The 20,377-nt window shown below is 42.7% G+C and overlaps 2 protein-coding genes across 5 annotated transcripts; one reads left to right on the forward strand and one right to left on the reverse strand.

Moving 5' to 3' along the window:
• Positions 1-587: 587 nt before the first annotated feature.
• On the forward strand, positions 588-5,878 carry pgap2 (post-GPI attachment to proteins 2). Its single transcript, XM_084564173.1, has 6 exons — positions 588-923; positions 2,011-2,179; positions 2,426-2,675; positions 3,004-3,110; positions 4,966-5,074; positions 5,159-5,878. Exons 2-6 carry the CDS (start codon positions 2,012-2,014, stop codon positions 5,287-5,289), a joined length of 765 nt encoding a protein of 254 aa, XP_084420299.1. The 5' UTR covers positions 588-923; position 2,011; the 3' UTR covers positions 5,290-5,878.
• Positions 5,879-7,699: 1,821 nt separating this feature from the next.
• Positions 7,700-19,756, reverse strand: rhogb (ras homolog family member Gb). Of its 4 annotated transcripts, none has more exons than XM_084564435.1 (5): positions 19,666-19,756; positions 12,839-12,957; positions 12,174-12,326; positions 11,912-12,082; positions 7,700-9,398 (listed from the first exon to the last, which is right to left on the reverse strand). In XM_084564435.1, exons 3-5 carry the CDS (start codon positions 12,300-12,302, stop codon positions 9,123-9,125), a joined length of 576 nt encoding a protein of 191 aa, XP_084420561.1. In that variant the 5' UTR covers positions 12,303-12,326; positions 12,839-12,957; positions 19,666-19,756; the 3' UTR covers positions 7,700-9,122. The 4 variants fall into 4 exon arrangements, with proteins under 4 accessions (XP_084420561.1, XP_084420564.1, XP_084420563.1 ...); XM_084564438.1 differs by having other exon boundaries at positions 12,839-12,953; positions 19,666-19,721; XM_084564437.1 differs by lacking the exon at positions 19,666-19,756 and adding an exon at positions 19,617-19,635.
• Positions 19,757-20,377: the final 621 nt, after the last annotated feature.

The following is a 20,377-nucleotide window of genomic DNA, read 5'->3' on the forward strand; positions in this document are numbered from 1 at the left end:
GGGCAATTTAAGGCACAAGTGAGCAGCTTAACGTGCAAGTACAGACATTTTAAGGAGCAAAAAAGAAACACAAATAGAACAGGATACAATATACAAAATATATACAAGTTACCATGCCATAAATGTTATGACTATCCAAAATGTCCATGGAGAATGTAAACAGGCTGTATAAGTAAAGTGACTAAAGTGCAAATGTAAACAGTAAACAGTAGTTACAGGGGTTATATATTTACAAGTTATAGCCGAGGTAGAATGGGTAATAAATAAAAACAACCAAAAGTCTCTGGTATGTGAGTATGGAGGTGGGGGGCAAGGGGAGGATGACTGTGCTATGGTTGTGTGTGTGAGCTGGAGAAGAGTCAGAGAGAGAGAGTGTGTGTGGGGATGAGTTGAGGAGAAGGATGGCTACAGGATTCATTTCGGAATTACTTTATTCATTATTTTACACAGATCCCTCTCGCATGTTTACCTGTTCACCTGTAACAGGATGTCAGGTTATACGTACAGGGGAACACAGTTCTATAGAATAACCGGAAAAAAGCTTTAATTTTGAAGGCCGTGGCGAGCGGAAGTTGTTGTTGTCTCGTTTCTGTTAGCTTGATGCCGGTGGTGACCGGAAGTCCGGCAGCTAGTTCCAGCAGAGATTCAACAAACTCTCAGACAAACAGAAATAAAAAAGTGAAACCGTGACATGAAAGTGAGCGGAGCTGCGTTAGTGGAGTGATCTACACAACTAGGAAACTGTTTGTGTTATTCTTCATGTCAGAATCCATCGAAGTCCGGGGCTAACGTTAGCCTGGGTAGCTAGGCTAAATCGAGCTAACAGGATTAGTTGCTAATTAGCTGCTGGGGCTAACGGGAGACTACATGGCTGAGGAGAGGAACAGCTGGTGGAGACGCACCGTGGAGCTGTGAAGGTGAAGGTGAGTCAACCTGCGGCTGCTGGGCGGTAGTTAGCTGAAGGTAAACATTCAGAAGTCCATTCGTAATTCTTCGCATTTTAACAGTAGAAAGAGAGGACTGGTAGTTCAGTATCCTCTATAGTTTATATTTTGTATGTACACAGTCCTGAAAGTAGACGAAGAGAACCCAATCTAAATGAAGAAACAGAAATATTATACTAAAATGAGCCAATATTACATATCAGTGAGGTACTCCCCTAAGATTAGAAGTTAATTTCAAGGTCAAATCAGAGTCCATCCTTCCAGAAGTGTTTCCATCAAAATAATGAGACTCGGGTGTCGTTCAATTCCTGGTTTAGTTTTAAAAAAAAAATCTGGGATTTGTCTCAGTCTGATCTTCACAACACATGTTTCTGGAAGTGTATGATGGCACGGACAAAGGAGCTTTGTGAGGAGCTCAGGAAAAGAGTTGTTGTTGCTCATCATGCTGGAAAAGGTTATCTCTAAAGAGTTTAAGGTTAGGGTCATGCAGCACGACAACGAGCCCAAGTTGTTCTACAAAAGATTTATGTTTAGGAACGGCCAAGTCAAAGTCCTGACCTTAATCCAGTAGAAATGTTGTGGAAGGACCTGAAGCAAACAGCTCATGTGAAGAAACCCACTAACATCTCAGAACTAAAGTGGTTCTGTTGTGAGGAATGGGCTAAAATTCCTCCAAGCTGCTGTAGACGACTGATCAGCAGTTACCGGAAACATTTAGTTGACATTATTTCTGCACAAGGAGGTCACATCAGATACTGGAAACAAGAGTTAACCGACTTTACACCTCACTGATATGTAATATTGTCTCATTTTCCTGAAAAAACAAATACACAAGTATGATATTTCTGTTTCGTTTGTTTGATTGGGTTCTCTTTGTCCACTTTCAGGAGTTGTGCAGAAATCCGCTGATATTTTGAGTCATTTTTTATGAAGAAAACTGAAGAAAACTTTTAAGTGGCTCTGTAAATCCTTATTTTTGTCCAGTGCGTGGAAGTGGCGAGAAGTTGCCCATATTCATACAGTCTATGGTTTAAACTCTTTCTAAACCGGCCCCTCTGTGTTACAGGATGCTCCAGGGGCCCTACAGCAGCCTGGACCGGGACCGGCCCCTCATCCGGCTGCCTTTCACCAGCTTTGCCGTGGGGACGGTCCTACTGCCTCTGACTGGCCTCATCGCCTGCCTCTTCATCTCGCTCGTGTACCATTTTGAGGACTCCACATACACTCACTGTCAAGTAAGCTGTCACATGGTGCAGAAGAAAGATCAGTAGAATAAGATTATTCTGTTTGAACGGAATATTACCCACGATTCTCTCTGCTCCACTCTGCCATGCTTTGTGTCGTTAGAAAACAGAGAGGCTTCTTTCCTTTGATACCAAGCATTACATAGCTGGAGCTAAACATTTACCCTTATGTCAGGCCAGATTCACCTTTCTGCACCCTAGAGGATTTGAGAGGTTAACTAACGTTTTTTCCACCAGGTGTCTAACTACCTCCCGTCCATCAGCAGCGCCATTAGCCGAATTCCAGAGAGCTACATATGGCGAGCCTGCATCGCCCTGCACTCAGCGCCGCGGTACCTGGTGGCCGCCGCCTATTTCAACTTCTACCGTGGCCGCTTCACTAACAGGCTGCCAGAACTGCTGCTGAGTGGACTGGCTCTCATCTGCAGCCTCGCCGAAAACACCGGCCTGCTGCTGCTCACATATGTGTCATCCACGGAGACGTACAGTGAGTATGACACGGTGCCTTGGAAACATCTGAGGAGACGTTATGAAGTTGTAGGCAGATGTCGCTCATTAGGACGTCGAATTAAATGAAACCAAAGAGAGGTCAAATGTTGTGGCTCAGATTTTAAGCTGGTGGATTCTGTTTCCTTTGAGTGGAATCACATTGGCCGTCTTTATGCTAAGCTAACAGCAGCTGGTGAGAAAAACAAAAACACGATTAAAGGATTCATTTAAAAAGGTGCACTACGTATTAACTGGTTGCGTTTTTCTGTTACACTCCCTTTAGTTTAAAAAGCAACCTCCTGTTGACTTCCTGTCTGTCTCCACAGGTGTCCATAAAAACGGTTTCATTACGTTTATAGCGAGCTCGCTGCTGCACATGCTCATTACCTGCAGGCTGTGGTACGTGATCAAGAGACACTACATAAACCCGGAGGTAAACAGCATATTTCAGTTTTAAAAAATAAAAAATAAAATATAAGGGTGCACACAATCCTCTCTGCTCCACTCTGCCATTCTTGGTGTCATTAGAAACTACAGAAGCTACTCTTTCCATTGATACTAAGTGTAATGTAGCTAGGGCAAACACACAACTTCAATATGTGTTTCAAATCCAAAAACAACTGACAACAAATGTAACTGGTATTGTTTTTATGCCTTTTGTGGTCCTTTTGAGTCTATCAAGACGATTCTCCATCAACTATGCACCACATGGTGACTTGCCTGACAGAATCTGAGCCCCTCCGCCTTAATTTTATACATAGTCCTTTTCCTCCATCTAGTGGGCTAATGGTGGTACTACAGATAATAAACACAACCAGGGGCGTCACCAGCCGATTTTACCGGGGCTTCAGCCCGGGGAAAATTGAGCTCAGCCCGGGTAGCCAAAATTGTTATTTAACTTTTTTTTTTCGTTGTGCGTTCTATCCCTCGTAGCCTGTTAGAACAAGGAATCCCGAACACTAAACTGACAAGGAGAAGCAGAACGGGCCGGGCGGGGCGGGGCTGGGCTGGAGGTGGGTGGAGAGGGCAGAGGCGCTTCGCGGTCTGGTCTGAGATCAGTGGCTCTGTGCTCTCAAGTAACGTTACTGCTGTCAACTAGTCACTTGGTAGTTCAGCGTCATAGGCTGCAGTAGGCTACGTTGAGAAAGCCGACGAGACATGGCAGAACATTTGCTTAATGATACATTACATGCAACCTCACACTTAAACGTGTATGGACCTAGTAATTCAATAATAAATAATTTGGGCAGTCTAATGTATTCTGTTGTCTACCAGTGTTTCCCATTAATTAACGAGACTGTGGCGGCCCGCTCATTTGACCATAAAAAAAAAAATCATAAAAAAAAATAAATAAATAAATGATGATGATGATGATGATGGCTGCACCTGGTGCTATCCAGTCATACATCTGAGGACAGCAGGACGGCGTTTGAAGAGAATTTGAGAATTTTTTGAGAAGAGAAACGACGAGATGATCTATGGCAGGGGTGCTCATTATGTCGATCGCGATCGACCGGTAGATCGCGAAGGTAGTGCAGGTAGATCGCGTGCCGCCGAATTTTATTTTTTTTTAGATGTTAGTCTAAAACATTTATCTGTTGCAACTCCAAAACAAACAGCAAGACAAAAGTTCATCTTTATTTTTACTTTATATTTGCAACATGCCCACAGTTCAGCGGCACACATCCACAGCCACGCACAACTCAAGACTACCGTCTTTCTTAAAGAGACAGCGCTATTTTTCTAAAGGTGCAGTGCACCAACTTTTCTTGATAAAAATAAAAACAAAGATGGATAGAGCTTTTAACACTGTAGCACCAATTAATATGACTAATATGACTATATATATATATATATATATTATGAATGAACCCCCCCCCCAGTTAATCTTTAAATTTACATACGGTCCAGCCGGGCTAAGCCCAGGTTGTCCTTAAAGTCTAGAAACGCCCCTGAACACAACCCAGCCATCTTGTAGTGAATGTTAGCTTAGCACTGATATGTAGCATGCCTTGGTGATTGGTTTCCCTGGGGAGTTACATGTGTGAACAACAGCCATATGGAGGAAATATCAATATCATTTTCTTATAGATTCTATAATATGCACAGTGGTAGAATGAGATGATCCTTCAATTTCTTAAGTGGTCATTTTCCTCCATCTAGTGGGATAATGGTGGTATTACAGTTAACAGACATATTGCAGCTATTGTCTTCTCATGTGTGTTCAGGTCAGATAATCAGTTCATTCTCTGGGCGTTACACTGGTTTTAATTCTCTCTCTCTCTCAGGAAAAGACGTCGTATGTCTGGAAGCTGCGTCTGTTCCTCTTCAATGTCAGCTGTTTGCTGCTCGCCGCCTACTTCTTCCGACGCCACAACAAGTACTGTGAAGGCGGCGGTAAGTGCTGCTCTGTCTCGGGCCACCTTTATGTCCAACCATCGATCTGCCTTTTCATTCATACGTTGTCTCTCTGTGTACCAGTCTACACCCTGTTTGCCTTCTTTGAGTACCTGGTGGTCTTCTCCAACATGGCCTTCCACATGACGGCCTTCTGGGACTTTGGGAGCAAAGAGGTGATGGTGGCCACACCGCCGGAAGACAAGCGATACTGAGCTGCAGCCTCGGAGGGAGTTTTTTTAATGGATCTTGTGGGCCTTGTGTCGCCTCACGGACTTCTATGAGAGATGCCATTGCCTTGTAGCAGCTCTCCAGGTGCGATTAAACCTGCTCTGACCATTCCAACAAAAGCCTTCCAGCGTCAGGAGCACACAGTTAGAATGGAGCTGAAGAAAAGGACAATCGTCCACTGTCCAACAGAAGGTCTCATCAGGACAATGTGATACCAATTTTACAACATGTACTAAATGTATATTTAATTTAATGTAATTTAATGACCATTAAGCTAGAGCTGGCCTAAGCTAACGTGCCCATAGTTAGCCTAGCCGCCTAGCTGATATTTCAGAGAGCTTGAGTGTTGGCCGGACAAGCTGTATCAAGGTGGTTAATGGGAAACGGTCATTAAAATTATTACTTGTAAGTTATTAAAAGCAGTTGTGGATTTGTTGGACAGATCTTTCTAGAGCTCTGCTGTTGATTAGACAGCCTGTATCAAGTGGCTAGGCTAATCTTAGCTGTGCTGGATGTTTCAGAAACATAAAATCAAAGAAAGAGACATTTCATGTTATGTAAACTGTAAACAATTATACCAAATTTATATTTTAAAAAAAAAAAGTTTTAATAAATTCTTCAATTGGAATCTGTATGTTTGATTGATGCTATACTTAGCAGCTACCTAGATGAAAGTAAATAGTGGCGTGGTGATAAAATCCCCCAACCAGCAGCCGATGAACATGATGATTTAACCTCTTCACCTCCACTTCTCTGAATCCGTCCCTCCTCATAAAAAGACGGTGATCACCTTCATCTGTCTGGAACAAGACAGAAACTGTGTGGGTGGACACGTCAGATGGACACTGGGTAAACAAATCTCATTCTGAGTCCGACTAGAAAAACACGAAAATCAAGTCAGAAATGACCACAGCAACACGTAGAACGACGAGTCAAATGAGAACCAAAACGATGAAAATGTTTTAAACGAGTTCTCTTTCTGCACCAGAAGACTCACCTGTAGGTAATAGGCCAGTGTCGGTGTTCCTTAATAAAAGATTTGATGGTGAAATCGGTGTCAGCACAATAACAAGCGCTCCTTCAGAGATCCTAAAAATAAATTTGCAGCATAGGAATAAAACAACACCCCAGTCACTGTTACTGAAGGTTAACGTTAGCTTTAGCTGCACGGAGTTTGTAAAAATATGAGCATTAGAAGTTTTTATTAACTACAATACAATTCAGAGAGCTGCATTGGTTTGATTCAAACTCTTGGTTCAGATGCCAGCTTCCTCCCAGCAGGGGACACTGCAGACAACATCTCTGAGTCATGACGTCAAAGACTGATGTTGGTTTTGACTTAACAACACTCAGCCTCATCAGCACTTTGATAAAATGTTCTTAAGAGATTAACGAAGAAGAATTGTTCGTCTTCTGCTCCAGTGAGTCATTAAAGTAGAAGCAACAATTTAAAAGTCCAGTCTGGGAGAAAACTGAAGTAAGACGACCACAAAGAAAAGTCCAAGTATTATAATATCTATGTGTGTGTATAATTGTGAGATCATTAAAGACGTTAGCCGCTGTGATCGTGGTCTAAACTAGCTCCTAGATCACCCGGTCTCTCGTCTCATTTGCGTCTCGTTCATGGACTTTTCAGGAAAGCTTGGGCAGGAAGGGGAAGTGGCTCCCTGTCTCTGAGGAGACGCTCCGGAGGAAAAGACGACATCCTGAAACTCTGAAGATGTCACTTTAACAGCTTCTTTAAACCCATAATGGGTTAAAGCTTTTTATTCTTTGCTTAACTGCCTCCAGGATAAGAAATGACCAGAATGTACAAAATGACCAGAGAGACGTAAAATGAACTGGACAGCTACTGATCAACTCTTAATATGTGACAGTGAATTACCACGTGTTGGTTTCAGGTCAAACAGGTCGTCACTGATGAACAAACGTCCACGTCACCTGACTTCAAGCCATCAGCTCTTCAGATACCATCAGATAAGTTCAAATCCAAACGTGGCTCCACCTTTTTGTTTGGGAATTTTCTGAACAGCTGATCTGACTCTAAAAGAGGGCTGGACGCCTCTGTGCGTTTTCGTTAGATCCTTTGTGAACGTGACCTCAGGCGTGTCTGTCATTTGATTATTTTATTACCTGACACCATAACAGGCCTTTCATGGTTTGAGGAAGTTGTTTGTCTGCAGGTCATTCATTAAACTCACTTCCTCTGACTTCATTTACCTGAACGACAAAACGGCTTCACCTGAAAAATAGACTCCACACTGAAATCAGTTCTCAGCGTTTCCATCGAAAGACAATGAGAAAGAGGAGAAAGAGAAGTCAGTGAGCTAGGGTAAATAGGGATTTGTGGCGTCCATTTGTCTCGTGGAAATAAAACACAGCGAGCATCCGAACTGCAAGAATCACGTCTTTAATGTGTTAAACATTTAAATAAGAATACAGTAAATAAAAATCATCAACCTAAAGAAACAGATTTTCAATCAGAGATGGAATTTAGTCGTCATGACAAAGAGATGGTTGGCAGAGCTAGCAGCGCGGCCAGAAACCAAAGTGGTGAAGTGAGACAAGACGGTTCTTCAGAAATCCGAGACATTTCTATTAACTTTGTACCGTCGACTGTTTAATGTAGTTCTTGATCTTTTGTCTCTGGGTGGTTTCATGTTCCTGTTCTCGTCTTCACAACTTCTCACAAAGTTTCTGGTTACATCCAGAGTTCCCCACGGAGATGAACCAGATCATCTGTTTCTGTTCTCAGACTGAAATGTGTTCTTCACTAATAGAAAAATGAATCATTATTTTAAAACTTAAAGCTTTTTAAATTCACTTCCTGCTTCTTAACATGAGAGAAAACTGAATATCTGCAGAGAGCCTGAATTCTGGTTTATTGATTATTAGGGAATAACGTTCATCATCTGCTACAGATGTTAGCCTGGAAGCTAACATGAGACTCGGGTGTCGTTCAGTTCCTGGTTTAGTTTAAGACTATCCAGTAGATGCAGAGGTATTTTTCTTTCTCTGTATTAGCTGAAACACATAATGATGACGTGCTACCAGACTCTAGATAAACTATTCTGGTGTCAGTAAATTTTCTAAAGCGCCACAGATCATATCCGTAATATTCCTGATCATCTGTATGTGGTTAAACTAACTTCTCTCTGTATTATATTAACTATTTATTTAACTTCCTTGTTTTTCTCATTTCAGTTCAGGACTCCACCAGAGCTGCTTCCTGTCGGACACGCCCATCATCTCACACTTCAGTTCTGCCACATCAGTTCGGTGTGTCCCTAAAACCACACTGCATGAATCATTTCTTATATCGGGTGTTCTCAGAGCCTGACTCCGTCTTCAGTTTGTCACATTAAAGTAACACAGTACTCTATCACATCACTGGGTCAAAGTCAAAACTTCACACAAATATCTTTTTTCAAATAATTCTCAAGTAAATTTATGGTCTTTAATGTATGATGTCTACGGCTCAGAGTTTTAAAGTGTCTTCAAACTGCTGCTGCTTGCTGTGCGACGAGATTTAACCAGGATCTGAACTTTGTGACGTTATAGTGACGACAGAAAAGTTTCAGATACAACACGTTGAAGCTGCAGATGTTTCTATAAAACCTGAAGGTGAGTTTTGGTCTTGTTGGAAACGCTGTGAGACAACTGTTGATAATTTTTCAGCTCCTGTTTAATTAAAACCATCTTTCTTCTAATTAAAAGACAAACACAGAAAAAAATAAAAAATCTAACCGAACATAAAAACCTCTTTAATGTAAATTTGTCGGCCAGTCTCTCAGGTGGATAAACCCAGCGGGGTTTCCTACAGCAGGACGCAGGGCTTCTTGCTGACGGTGGGCTGCGGGTTGAGGAAGGCCCTCACGGCCTCGGCAAACACATCCTTTATGCCGTCTTGGTTGAGGGCTGAGCACTCCATGTAGCGGACGGCTTGGATTTGCCGGGCGAGGGCGGTTCCCTGCTGGTGGGTGACGGGTGCCTGGTTCTGGTCCTTCAGCTTCCTCTGAGTCTCAGCGTCGTTCCGGAGGTCGCTTTTTGTGCCGACCAGGAGGATTGGAACGCCGGGACAGTGGTGGGACACCTGGAGGCAACGCAGGAAGGGGAAACCAGTTCACGTCATGTGGTGAATCCTTCTCTTGCCTTTTAGCCTGGAAGTCTTAACTTCACCCGGCCTACAAAATGTGTGTGGTGGGAAGTTGAAGAAGAAGAACTAAATCCTCCCAAACACCCACGAGAATGACCTTAACCGTTCAAAACCAAATGTGTCAAATGCACTTTGGGTTACTTTACTTCATCACGGTTTGCGGTATCAGAAAAAGTCTGACAGTTTTTACAAACTGAGCGATGCACTTGACAGACAATATGGTGTCATTACAGTAATTTCACTCCCCCAGAAGGTTATTATCCTCATATAATCCTCAGTAAATTGTGAATAACTACTAACATTTTACAGTGTTTTTATAGTCAAAATAAGCAAAAGAAATTCCCTGAAGGAAACACCATCCACCACTTGGTTCCTACAACCAAGTTAACCCTTTGTCGATCTCCTGATTGGTCTACTGCCCACCGTTCACATGGTTCCTTCCCTTTTGGTTAAGTCCCCACTTCCTGTGTTACTGTTGCTATGTGAGACATCCATTCCCAAAGAAGCACACTGGAAACCTGGAGACTTAGTAAGCATGAAAATTCATCACTGGGATTGGGAAGTGTGGCTACATTGGAGGAAAAACTAGAAACTGGTGAAAAAACATCCAAATGTCCGGAAAGAAAGATTTCCATCGTCTGCAAGCGTTAGCATGGTTACCGACATTAATATGGTTGCTAACGTTAGCTGTCTTTGTCCCATGTTACCCCTAGACTCTACTATTACAGGTCTAACCTAGCAACAGTAACACAAGAAGTGATTTGACAAAAGGTAACCCTAACCCAATAATTCACCGCGCTGATAGTGTCTTGGAGCATCGGGGGAACCCAGATGGAGCAGCGTTGATGGTATTTTCTTCTCAAACTGAAGAAGCGCTAGCTCTGTCCATATGCTAGACATACACTGCCTGGCCAAAAAAAAAGTCACCACCTGGATTTAACGAAGGGATTTAACGAATAGGTACGACACTCCTATTGGATAATCACTGCATGGGCAATTATCTTTCAGCTGACAACAAGTTATTTAACCCCAACTGATGCAATGAGTAGCTCCTCATTTCTTAAACAACTATGTCTAAAGACACATCCTGTGGTCGTGGAAAAGATGTTTGAGAAGGGTCAAATCATTGGCATGCATCAAGCAGAGAAAACAACTAAGGGTATTGTAGAAACTACTAAAATTGGGTTAAGAACTGTCTAATTCATTATTAAAAACTGGAAGGATAGTGGGGAACCATCGTCTTGGAGGAAGAACTGTGGTCGGAAAAAAATCCTGATTAATCGTGATTGGCGGTCACTTAAACGTTTGAACAGTAGAACTCAGGGTGATGTTTAATAGTGAAAGTAAGAGCATTTCCACACGTACAATGCCAAGGGAACTCAAAGGATTGGGACTGAACAGCTGTGTAGCCTTAAGAAAACCACTAATCAGTGAAGCTAACCAGAATAGAAGGCTTCAATTTGCTAGAGAGCATAAAGATTGGACTCTGGAGCAATGGAAGAAGGTCATGTGGGCTGATGAGTCCAGATTTACCCTGTTCCAGAGTGATGGGGGAATCAGGGTAAGAAGAGAGGCAGATGAAGTGATGCACCCATCATGCCTAGTGTCTACTGTACAAGCCTGTGGGGGCAGTGCTATGATCTGGGGTTGCTGCAGTTGCTCAGGTCTAGGTTTAGCAACATTATGTGTCCAAAGAATGAGGTCAGCTGACTACCTGAATATACTGAATGACCAGGTTATTCTGTCAATGGATTTCCTCTTCCCAGATGGCATGGGCATATTCCAAGATGACAATGCCAGGATTCATCAGGCTCAAATTGTGAAAGAGTGGTTCAGGGAGCATGAGACATCATTTTCACACATGGATTGGCCACCACAGAGTCCAGACCTTAACCCCATTGAGAATCTTTGGGATGTGCTGGAGAAGGCTTTGTGCAGTGGTGAGACTCTCCCATCATCAATACAAGATCTTGGTGAAAAATTAATGCAACACTGGATGGAAATAAATCTGGTGACATTGCAGAAGTTTATCGAAACAATGCCACAGCAAATGTGAGCTGTAATCAAAGCTAAAGGCGTAATATTATATTCCAACATCATATTAGAGTGTGTGACCTTTCTGGCCAGGCAGTGTATTTTTATGTTTTGCTTGCTTCACTGGAAAATACACAAGAAGTTTACCCAGGCAACCAGAGCCTAGGACATCGACTAGAGACTAACTGTCAGCTACAGAGACATTGACGACCAGACAATGTTATCTAGGAGGGACTGTTTGAAAAATATCACAACAGTGATGGTCGTTCAGAACAATTCCCTGCAGGTGTTACGAACCAGAAAACCCTGACATCACTATCCTGTTCCTCATTAGTCTCATTTTCTTTGAGTAGCAACCATTTCACTTCTTCCTAGTGCATACTGTTAATCATGGTGGGAGGATGTTAACCTCTGACCTCTGGGTGCCACTTGTGTTTGACGTTCTCATAGGAGGCGGGGCTTGAGATGGAGAAGCAGATCACAAAGACGTTGGTCTGCGGGTAGGACAGTGTCCTCAGCCGGTCATACTCCTCCTGGCCCGCTGTGTCCCACAGGTTCAGACTGATGATCCTGCCATCCACCGTCACCTGAATGCACCACACACACGTGAACACAGTTTTCCGTTAAACGGTTAGCATTAAGCTAGGCTACCAACAGACTGCCGAAGCGAAGACACACCTGGCTGCTGTAGTTGTCGAACACAGTGGGGATGTACTCCTTGGGAAAAGCTCCAGTGGTGTAGGAGATGAGGAGGCAGGTCTTCCCCACAGCACCATCACCCACAACCACACATTTTATCGTCTGCATGATGACCTCTGACCTCTGGGCTACCTGTAGCAGGAGACACAGTGAGGCACAGAGACAAGCAAACGTTAAAGACAAATGTTTGTATCATGGCTTCATCTGCAGAGAAAGTCTGGACCAGGAAGAAGATAAACCTGTGTTCGGCTGTGTTCGTCTTAGTAGCCGTCTTTGAGGACATTTAGTTTCTTCTCTCTTTGTGGTTGTTTTGTCTCTTTTAGTCATTTTGTCTCTTTGTGGTTGTTTTGTCTCTTTTAGTCGTTTTGTCTCTTGTGGTTGTTTTGTCTCTTTTAGTCGTTTTGTCTCTTTTAGTCGTTTTGTCTCTTTGTGGTTGTTTTGTCTCTTGGTTGTTTGTCTCTTTTAGTTGTTTTGTCTCTTTTGTCTCTTTTAGTTGTTTTGTCTCTTTTGTCTCTTTTAGTTGTTTTGTCTCTTGGTTGTTTTGTCTCGTTGTGTGTCTCTGTGCTTTGTTTTGTCTTGTGTTGTGCCTTGTGTTGTGTTGTGGTTTTGTCTCTTTTATTTTTGTCTTTCAGACACAAACACACCTGTGACGTGGAGCTTGACCTTCAGAGCGTCTGATTGGCTACCTCGTCCTGTCAGAGATGCTTCAGTTTCCTTCAGTTAACACAGTTTATTCAGAAACACGTGACGTCCCATCGTCTGGCTGCAGAGAGAGTAGGGTGGGGGTGGGGTGGAGGAAGAGGGGGGAGAGTTTGTCCGTCAGTATTTGTGTTTATGGAAATGACCGCTGCAGAAGGAAACGGTCTTCAAACAAAACAGAGATGCTATCAGTCACACACAGATTTGAATGTGGACGATGTAGATCTAGTTGTAGCCGTCATGTCTGAGGCATAGTTACTCCTCTGAGCTTCAGCTGAGTTATAGAGATCAGACCTGCAGAGATTATCACAGTAAAAGAAGAAAACTTTCCTCAAACTAACAGACACCAGAAATGTCATCACAGTGGACTGAAACCTGTCGTCTTTTTCGGATTGTCTTAAAAGTTTAAAGCAGGGGAGAAAACTTCGATGAGTATTGAGACACTCCAGATGTGTGAGAAGAGAAAGTGGCTCAGCCCAGACTCTGGGGACACCGACCCCACCCACCAGCTCTCAGTCTGGGCGGAGGTCGGCTGATCTCACTCCTGCTGGAAGTTTAACCTCTGATCTCAGCTTTCCTGCAGATTCTTCTCTCTCCAGGATTGTTTAGAACCGTCACCTTCAGGGCTAACTAAACTAAGACTCTGAAGAGGTTTTGTAGTATTATAGTACTATTGGATTGCATTCATTAGTGTACCTAATGTTTTGGCAAGTGAGTGTACATGGCCTCCAGACAGATACTCGATACTAAGATAAGACATTTACTTTTAGCTTTCTCTTTATTTAGCATCTCTTGGTGGTTTACCTGTGACATAAACACGTGAGCCAATATTACATATCAGCACATGTTGATGTGAGCTAAAGAGTCTGAGCTTCGACCAAATAAACAGCAGGAAATAGTTTTATTTGTTGGGGTCTAACAGTCAAATAAAGTGCTGATGGTGATGGTAATACCGACAACCTGCCGAGACACAGAAGAAGAAGAAACTAACGGTTCGAGTGTCGTAACGACGTCCTCTGAAGAAAAAAAGGAAGCTTTGAGAACAAAAATGTCATCGTGGTTTCATGTTGAAATATGGCAGCAACTTCAGGAACTCAGGGTGTGACCGGTCGGCTCAAAATGGAGACCTGGACTTTTGACGTCAAAGTTATGAGATAAAAAGTCAAGTTTACTGGCCACTTCATTAGGTACACCAATGGAAAGAGTTTCAGAGTTTCCAATAACTGAGAGAGACGTTGATTCAACTGTGTTTCCATTCTGTAGAACTATTGAACTGACATTGTTCCTGATATTTTGACACAGTAGTCAGTGGGCCACGCTAAATAACAGAAACACCACCTTTCTGACGCTGTTTCTACATTAACTGAACATTATTTAGATTAGAATGACTTCACTAGTGTACCTAATGAACTGGACAGGGAGTGTACACGGCTTCCAGACAGATCCTAGACACTAAACAAAACATTTATTTTAGCTTTCTCTTCATTTAGTGTGTCTTGGTGGTTTATCTGCCACTAAAATGTGACATAAACATGAATAAATTCTGATGTGAGCCAATATTACATATCAGAGAGGTGCTGCTCTAGGATTCCGAGATAATTTCAAGGTCAAATCTGTTCAGAAGTGTTTGCATCAGTGTAATGAGACTCAGGTGTTCAGTTCCTAAAACAGTTCCTGTTTTAGTTTAAATAAATCAGGGGGTTGTCTCAGTCTGAGGAGCTCAGAAAAGTTGCTGTTGTTGCTCATTAGGCTGGAAAAGGTTAAAAAAAACATCTCTAAATGGTTTGGAATCCACAAATCCACAGCCAGACAGAGGAAATTTAAGACTGTTACCCTCCACAGCAGTGGTCCACCAACAAAGATCACTCAATAATAGTCTGAGAGGTCCCAAAAGAACCCAGGCTAATGTTAATGTTGATGTATCCACCATCAGGAGAACACTGAACAACCATGGTGTCATGGACAAACAAGAACATTTCTGCCCATCTGCAGTTTGATCAACATCATGTGGACAAGCCAAAGGACTATTGGGACAATGTTTAGTGGACAGATGAGACCAAAGTAGAATAGTTTGGTTTAAATGAGAGACGTCATGTTAGGAGATGAAAAACACTGCATTCCAGCATCAGAACCTCATTCGCTGTAGATGACTGATCAGCAGTTACCGGAAACATTTAGTTGATGTTATTGCTGCAAAATGAGGTCACAGCAGATACTGGAAACAAGGGTTCACTCACATATTATAATATTTCTGTTTCATGTGTTTGATTGGGCTCTCTTTGTAGATCACTGTAGATCTTTTCTGACGTTATTTTTGCATCTGACTGCAGTTTGTTCAACGTCCACTAGATGTCGCTGTGACAAATCTGTGACTGTATTGAAGTGAAAGGGAAAGGCCTAAAGTTCTCTCTGCAAACACAAATGTTTCCATGCAGCTAATCCGATGCCTCTCCTGTTAGTTTTCAAAGCTGAATCGAGGTTCAGTAAATGCAGCAGGTCTGAGAACAGAGTCACACATGAAGAAGAAAATTAGAACAAAAAGAGGAAGAAGAAGAATCAAGACACTCGGAGGACTGAGACGCATTCATTGTGTGAACGCGGCCTTCCTCTAAGGGTGTGATTGACGTGTGAATCTGAAACAGACATATTTCCTGTTTTATTTTAGTGCCGGCTTACTATTAGCATTGCACCTTTTATAGGCGTTAGGAACAAGTCAAGTGAAAAACCCACAAAGGACTTTATAACTAAAATAAAGCTGCTTCATTTAATTTTCTGGTCGTGTATTTCTGCATTTCAGGAACTACATTTTTGGTTTCGTCTTGTCAGCTGTCTCTTGTTTCTGTATTTCTTATTTTATTTTGTGGCTCAGAACAAATTTCCTGACCCACAGAGGAACCAAGTCATGAAGAGACAAATGGGAAAATCTCTAAAATTGGATGCTACCACATTTACAGGATATCTTCACAGCTGTGTGGGCTTTTTCTAGATTTCAAAAGCCAGAAGAACCCCATGTGATGCAGACACCTGCTCTGCAGAGCAAGAAGATTACAATATGTTTACGAACAAAAAGGGGGAACTTCAACCCTTAATCTGAAAAATGCAGGATAAAATACAAACCAGGGTAAAGCACCAAACAGTACTGTAGTAGTACAACAAGGACTGTATCGCCATAACCAAGACAGAAATACACGATGATATTAAATCAAACTGTGACTAAAACTCTGAAGAACAGAGGACCAGAGAAAACCAGGCAGGGCTAAAAATACTCGATCACATTAGGCATAATGTTAGAATGAACCAGGGCTAAACCACCAGAGAACACTGTTCCAAACTCAAACTGATCTGTGACAGTAAGGTCAAAGAAATGGTTCTCTAAACTGTGGCTGATGTTTTCACTGTGTTCTCACACTCAACCTTCATATGATCGTTATGACTGACTAAGTCTGAATATGACGAGCTGAGTCGGACAGAGGCGACAAAATTGAAACGCAGCGTTTCCTCACCCGAGCAAACAGTTAGACGCTGAAGGCCAAAGAGGAACCGTCTGTGTTGAAACCGAATCAGGAAGGGTTTCTCTGCAACTCTCTTCATTCCAGCAGCGGCATTTGTGAAGAGTTTCATGAAGATTTAGATAAAACATTTTCCTGCAACAACAAGTGCTCCGCTGTCGACTCTCGGGTGTTTATGTCACTAAAATATTTAATAGTGGACATAATTCAACAACAGCCACAGAAAGATTTGTGTCTAGAAGGGACCAAACACCAGAAAATACCAGACAAAACCAGGGCTAAACCAGGGCTAAACCTACCAACAATGTCAGACTAAACCAGGGCTAAACCCACCAACAATGTCAGACTAAACTAGGGCTACACCTGCCAACAATATCAGACTAAACTAGGGCTACACCCACCAACAATGTCAGACTAAGCCAGGGCTACAACTACCAACAATATCAGACTAAACCAGGGCTACACCTACCAACAATATCAGACTAAACTAGGGCTAAACCTACCAACAATGTCAGACTAAACTAGGGCTAAACCTACCAACAATGTCAGACTAAACCAGGGCTAAACCCACCAACAATGTCAGACTAAACTAGGGCTACACCTACCAACAATGTCAGACTAAACTAGAGCTACACCTACCAATAATGTCAGACTAAACCAGGGCTAAACCCACCAACAATGTCAGACTAAACTCGGGCTAAACCCACCAACAATGTCAGACTAAACAAGGGCTAAACCCACCAACAATGTCAGACTAAACTCGGGCTAAACCCACCAACAATGTCAGACTAAACAAGGGCTAAACCCACCAACAATGTCAGACTAAACTAGGGCTACACCTACCAACAATATCAGACCAAACCAGTGCTAAACCTCCCAACAATATCAGACTAAACCAGGGCTAAACTAGGGCTAAACTTCCCAACAATATCAGACTAAACCAGGGCTAAACTAGGGCTAAACTTCCCAACAATATCAGACTAAACCAGGGCTAAACAAGGGCTAAACCAGGACTAAACCAACCAACAATATCAGACACTAAACCAGAGCTAAACCAGGGCTAAACGTTCCAACAATATCAGACTAAACCAGGGCTAAACCAGGGCCAAATGTTCCAACAATATCAGACTAAACCAGGGCTAAAACAGCTAAGAATACCAGACCAAACTTGGACTAAAGCACTAGAGAACATTGTTCCGAACTCAGGCTGAAATTAGTCATTTGTTGTATTTGCAGCTGAGTGATTCACAGACACTAACTGGGTGATCTCTGACATAATGTCACTCTCTGACTTCCTGTCTCTTTCTGGGAAGCCTGACATTGGTCAACACAACTGTGATGTTTCTAAATTCACACCTCTGACGTGTCATTGTTTCCTATAATAATCCATGATCCTGTGCTTCTGATGCATAAGTTCAAAACCGAAACCTCCACCTCAGCTACTGCGTGTGTGTTCACAGTTTGTTACTCTTACGCTACTGTTTAGAGATCAGTAAAGAACGGTCCTTACAACAGAGACACAAACTCTGAATGCTCAGGAAAACAAACTGAATGATCATGGATCCGGTTTAGAAAAAAATAAATAGAGAAGTTGGAATCGAATTAGTGATGGAGAACACAGAAGATCAGGTCAAACCAGACCTGAAACAACCAAACATGGTCTATGACATCACTACGTCATACAGAGTTTCTGTTTATATCCAGAGATCAACCAGATAAACGTGTTAGCGTTCAGAAACACAGGGGAGGAGAGAGATTCATCCACTTCCTGTTTCTTAACATGATCCCGAATTCTGGATTATTGATTATTAGAGACGTAATAATTTCCATCATCCGCTACAGATGTTAGCTTGGAAGCTAGCGTGACTGTTGGCCTGGAGTCTCTCCATTGGGAACTAATTATTCACCAGCAAAGATCTACCGAGCCAATCAGATCAGTGGCGCTGAATCAGCCACAACATTATGACCACTGACTGGAGAAGTGAATAACATTGACCATTTTGTGACAATTCAGTGTTCTGCTGGGAAACTTTTGGACCTGGCATTGGTGTGGATGTCATTTACACATGTAGCACCCACCTAGACCAGACCAGTCACCCCCACCCCATAGCAATGACCCTCCGTGATGGCAGCAGTCGTCCCCAGCAGGATGCAGCCTGACACAGGAACACACACAAAAACGGTTTAGGAACAACTCAAAAAAACATGAAAAACAGCACAAGGCGTTGACCTGGCCTCCAAATTCACTAGATCCCAAACTGAAGTCCACAGAGGCCCCCTCCCCTCAACCCATAGGACCCAAAGGCCCCATCTAACAGCATTCTGTTGCCAGACACCACAGGACACCCTCAGAAGGCCCATGTCCATTCTCTGATGAGTCACAACTACTTTGGAGGCATAAAGGAGACCTACACAATATTAGGAAGGTGGTCATAATGTTGTTGCGGATTTCAACTTCTCTTTATTGGTTGAAACATAACAAAATTCAGCTGGAGAGTTACCAGACTGGATACAACAGGACACCAAGAAACAATAATATCAGAGCAAACATGGACTAAAAGACTGGACCGAGCGGACAATAACACCAAGATAATATTGGACCAAACTTCACCGAGAGAACAATGAGTCAAACTGAGACGATATTTACACCAAAACCTTCAAGAACGTCAAACCAAACTGAACCTGAAACCACAGAGAACATGGGATCAGACAGAGGTGAACACAGTGAGACCGGATCTTGACTCTTAACACCTGAGAATAAAGGACAAAACCTCCACAGTCTAGATGCTCCATCAGTTCCATCATTCATTATCACTGAGGAGAAATCTTTGAATATTATTTCACTCTGTCTCCATCCAATCAACTGTTTGACTGATCATCACATGCACTGATCAGCACCGATGGCTTTTTATGTTTTAGTTTTTCGCTTTGAAGCTAAAACAAGAAGTGACAGAAACACGCACACACACACTCTCACACTCACAGGGAGTGGTTCATCTCCTGCAACAAGCAAACAAACAAACAAACAAATAAACAAACAGACAAACATGCACACAAACAAGTTATTGATCGACTGCAGAAATATCCATCAACTGGAGAGAATAAAACCCGAGATCAATAACGAGTTGAACGTTTATACAGAAGGAGGAAACACACACACACACAAACACATACCAACACACACACAGAAACACACAGAAACATACACACACACACTCAGCTGGTCGCTTGGTTGCGGAGCTCCAGGCGGCGGAAAGACTCACCGGTCACCAGTCACTCCTCTGCGGGTGCACAGCTCAGCTACGCGCCGCTCTCTGTGGTGTGTGTTTGGGTGTGCGTGTTTCTCTGATGGAGGGAGAGCGGATTTCTATCAGTGTGAGGCGGGCGGGCGGAGCTATGACGACGAGGAGGAGGAGGAAGTTTGAGAGGAAGTGGTGGAGTTTGAGGAAGTTTACTGTGTATGGTGGGGTGGGGGGGGAGGGCTTTCTCAAAATTGAGAGCTATAAAAATAAAAAAAGGAACCAATCAGAGAACAGCAACCCCCCCAGGTATGCACCACAGGTACGTGTGTGACATCATTTCTACATTTAGTGTCATGTTGAATGTTTATGAATAAAGTGTGTTGGTGGTGTTTTGTGTCTTTTTTGTCATGTTTCTGTTATTTGTGCATGTTCTCTGTTTTTGTATCTTTTCTTCTCTTTTTTGGGGGGGGAGGGTTAAATCAATCATTTCTGTCTCTAAAGTAAAATAATTTAATTCTGTTTGTTTTGTCTCTTTGTGGATGTTTTAATATCAACAGACCAGAATCAAATTTAAATTCAATCCGTTTTTGCTCTTTTCGTGTTATAACTCCTCCTACACCTCCTCTGTCTGACCGCAGGGTGGCGCCACCACACCTCTGCGGAGCAGGGATGCTGCCTTCCTGAACTGTAGGAAATTATAATACCAGGAAATGAGCGCAGGTTCACGTCTTGA

Source organism: Chelon labrosus (genome assembly GCF_963514085.1).
Source record: "Chelon labrosus genome assembly, chromosome: 17".
Taxonomy (NCBI): domain Eukaryota; kingdom Metazoa; phylum Chordata; class Actinopteri; order Mugiliformes; family Mugilidae; genus Chelon; species Chelon labrosus.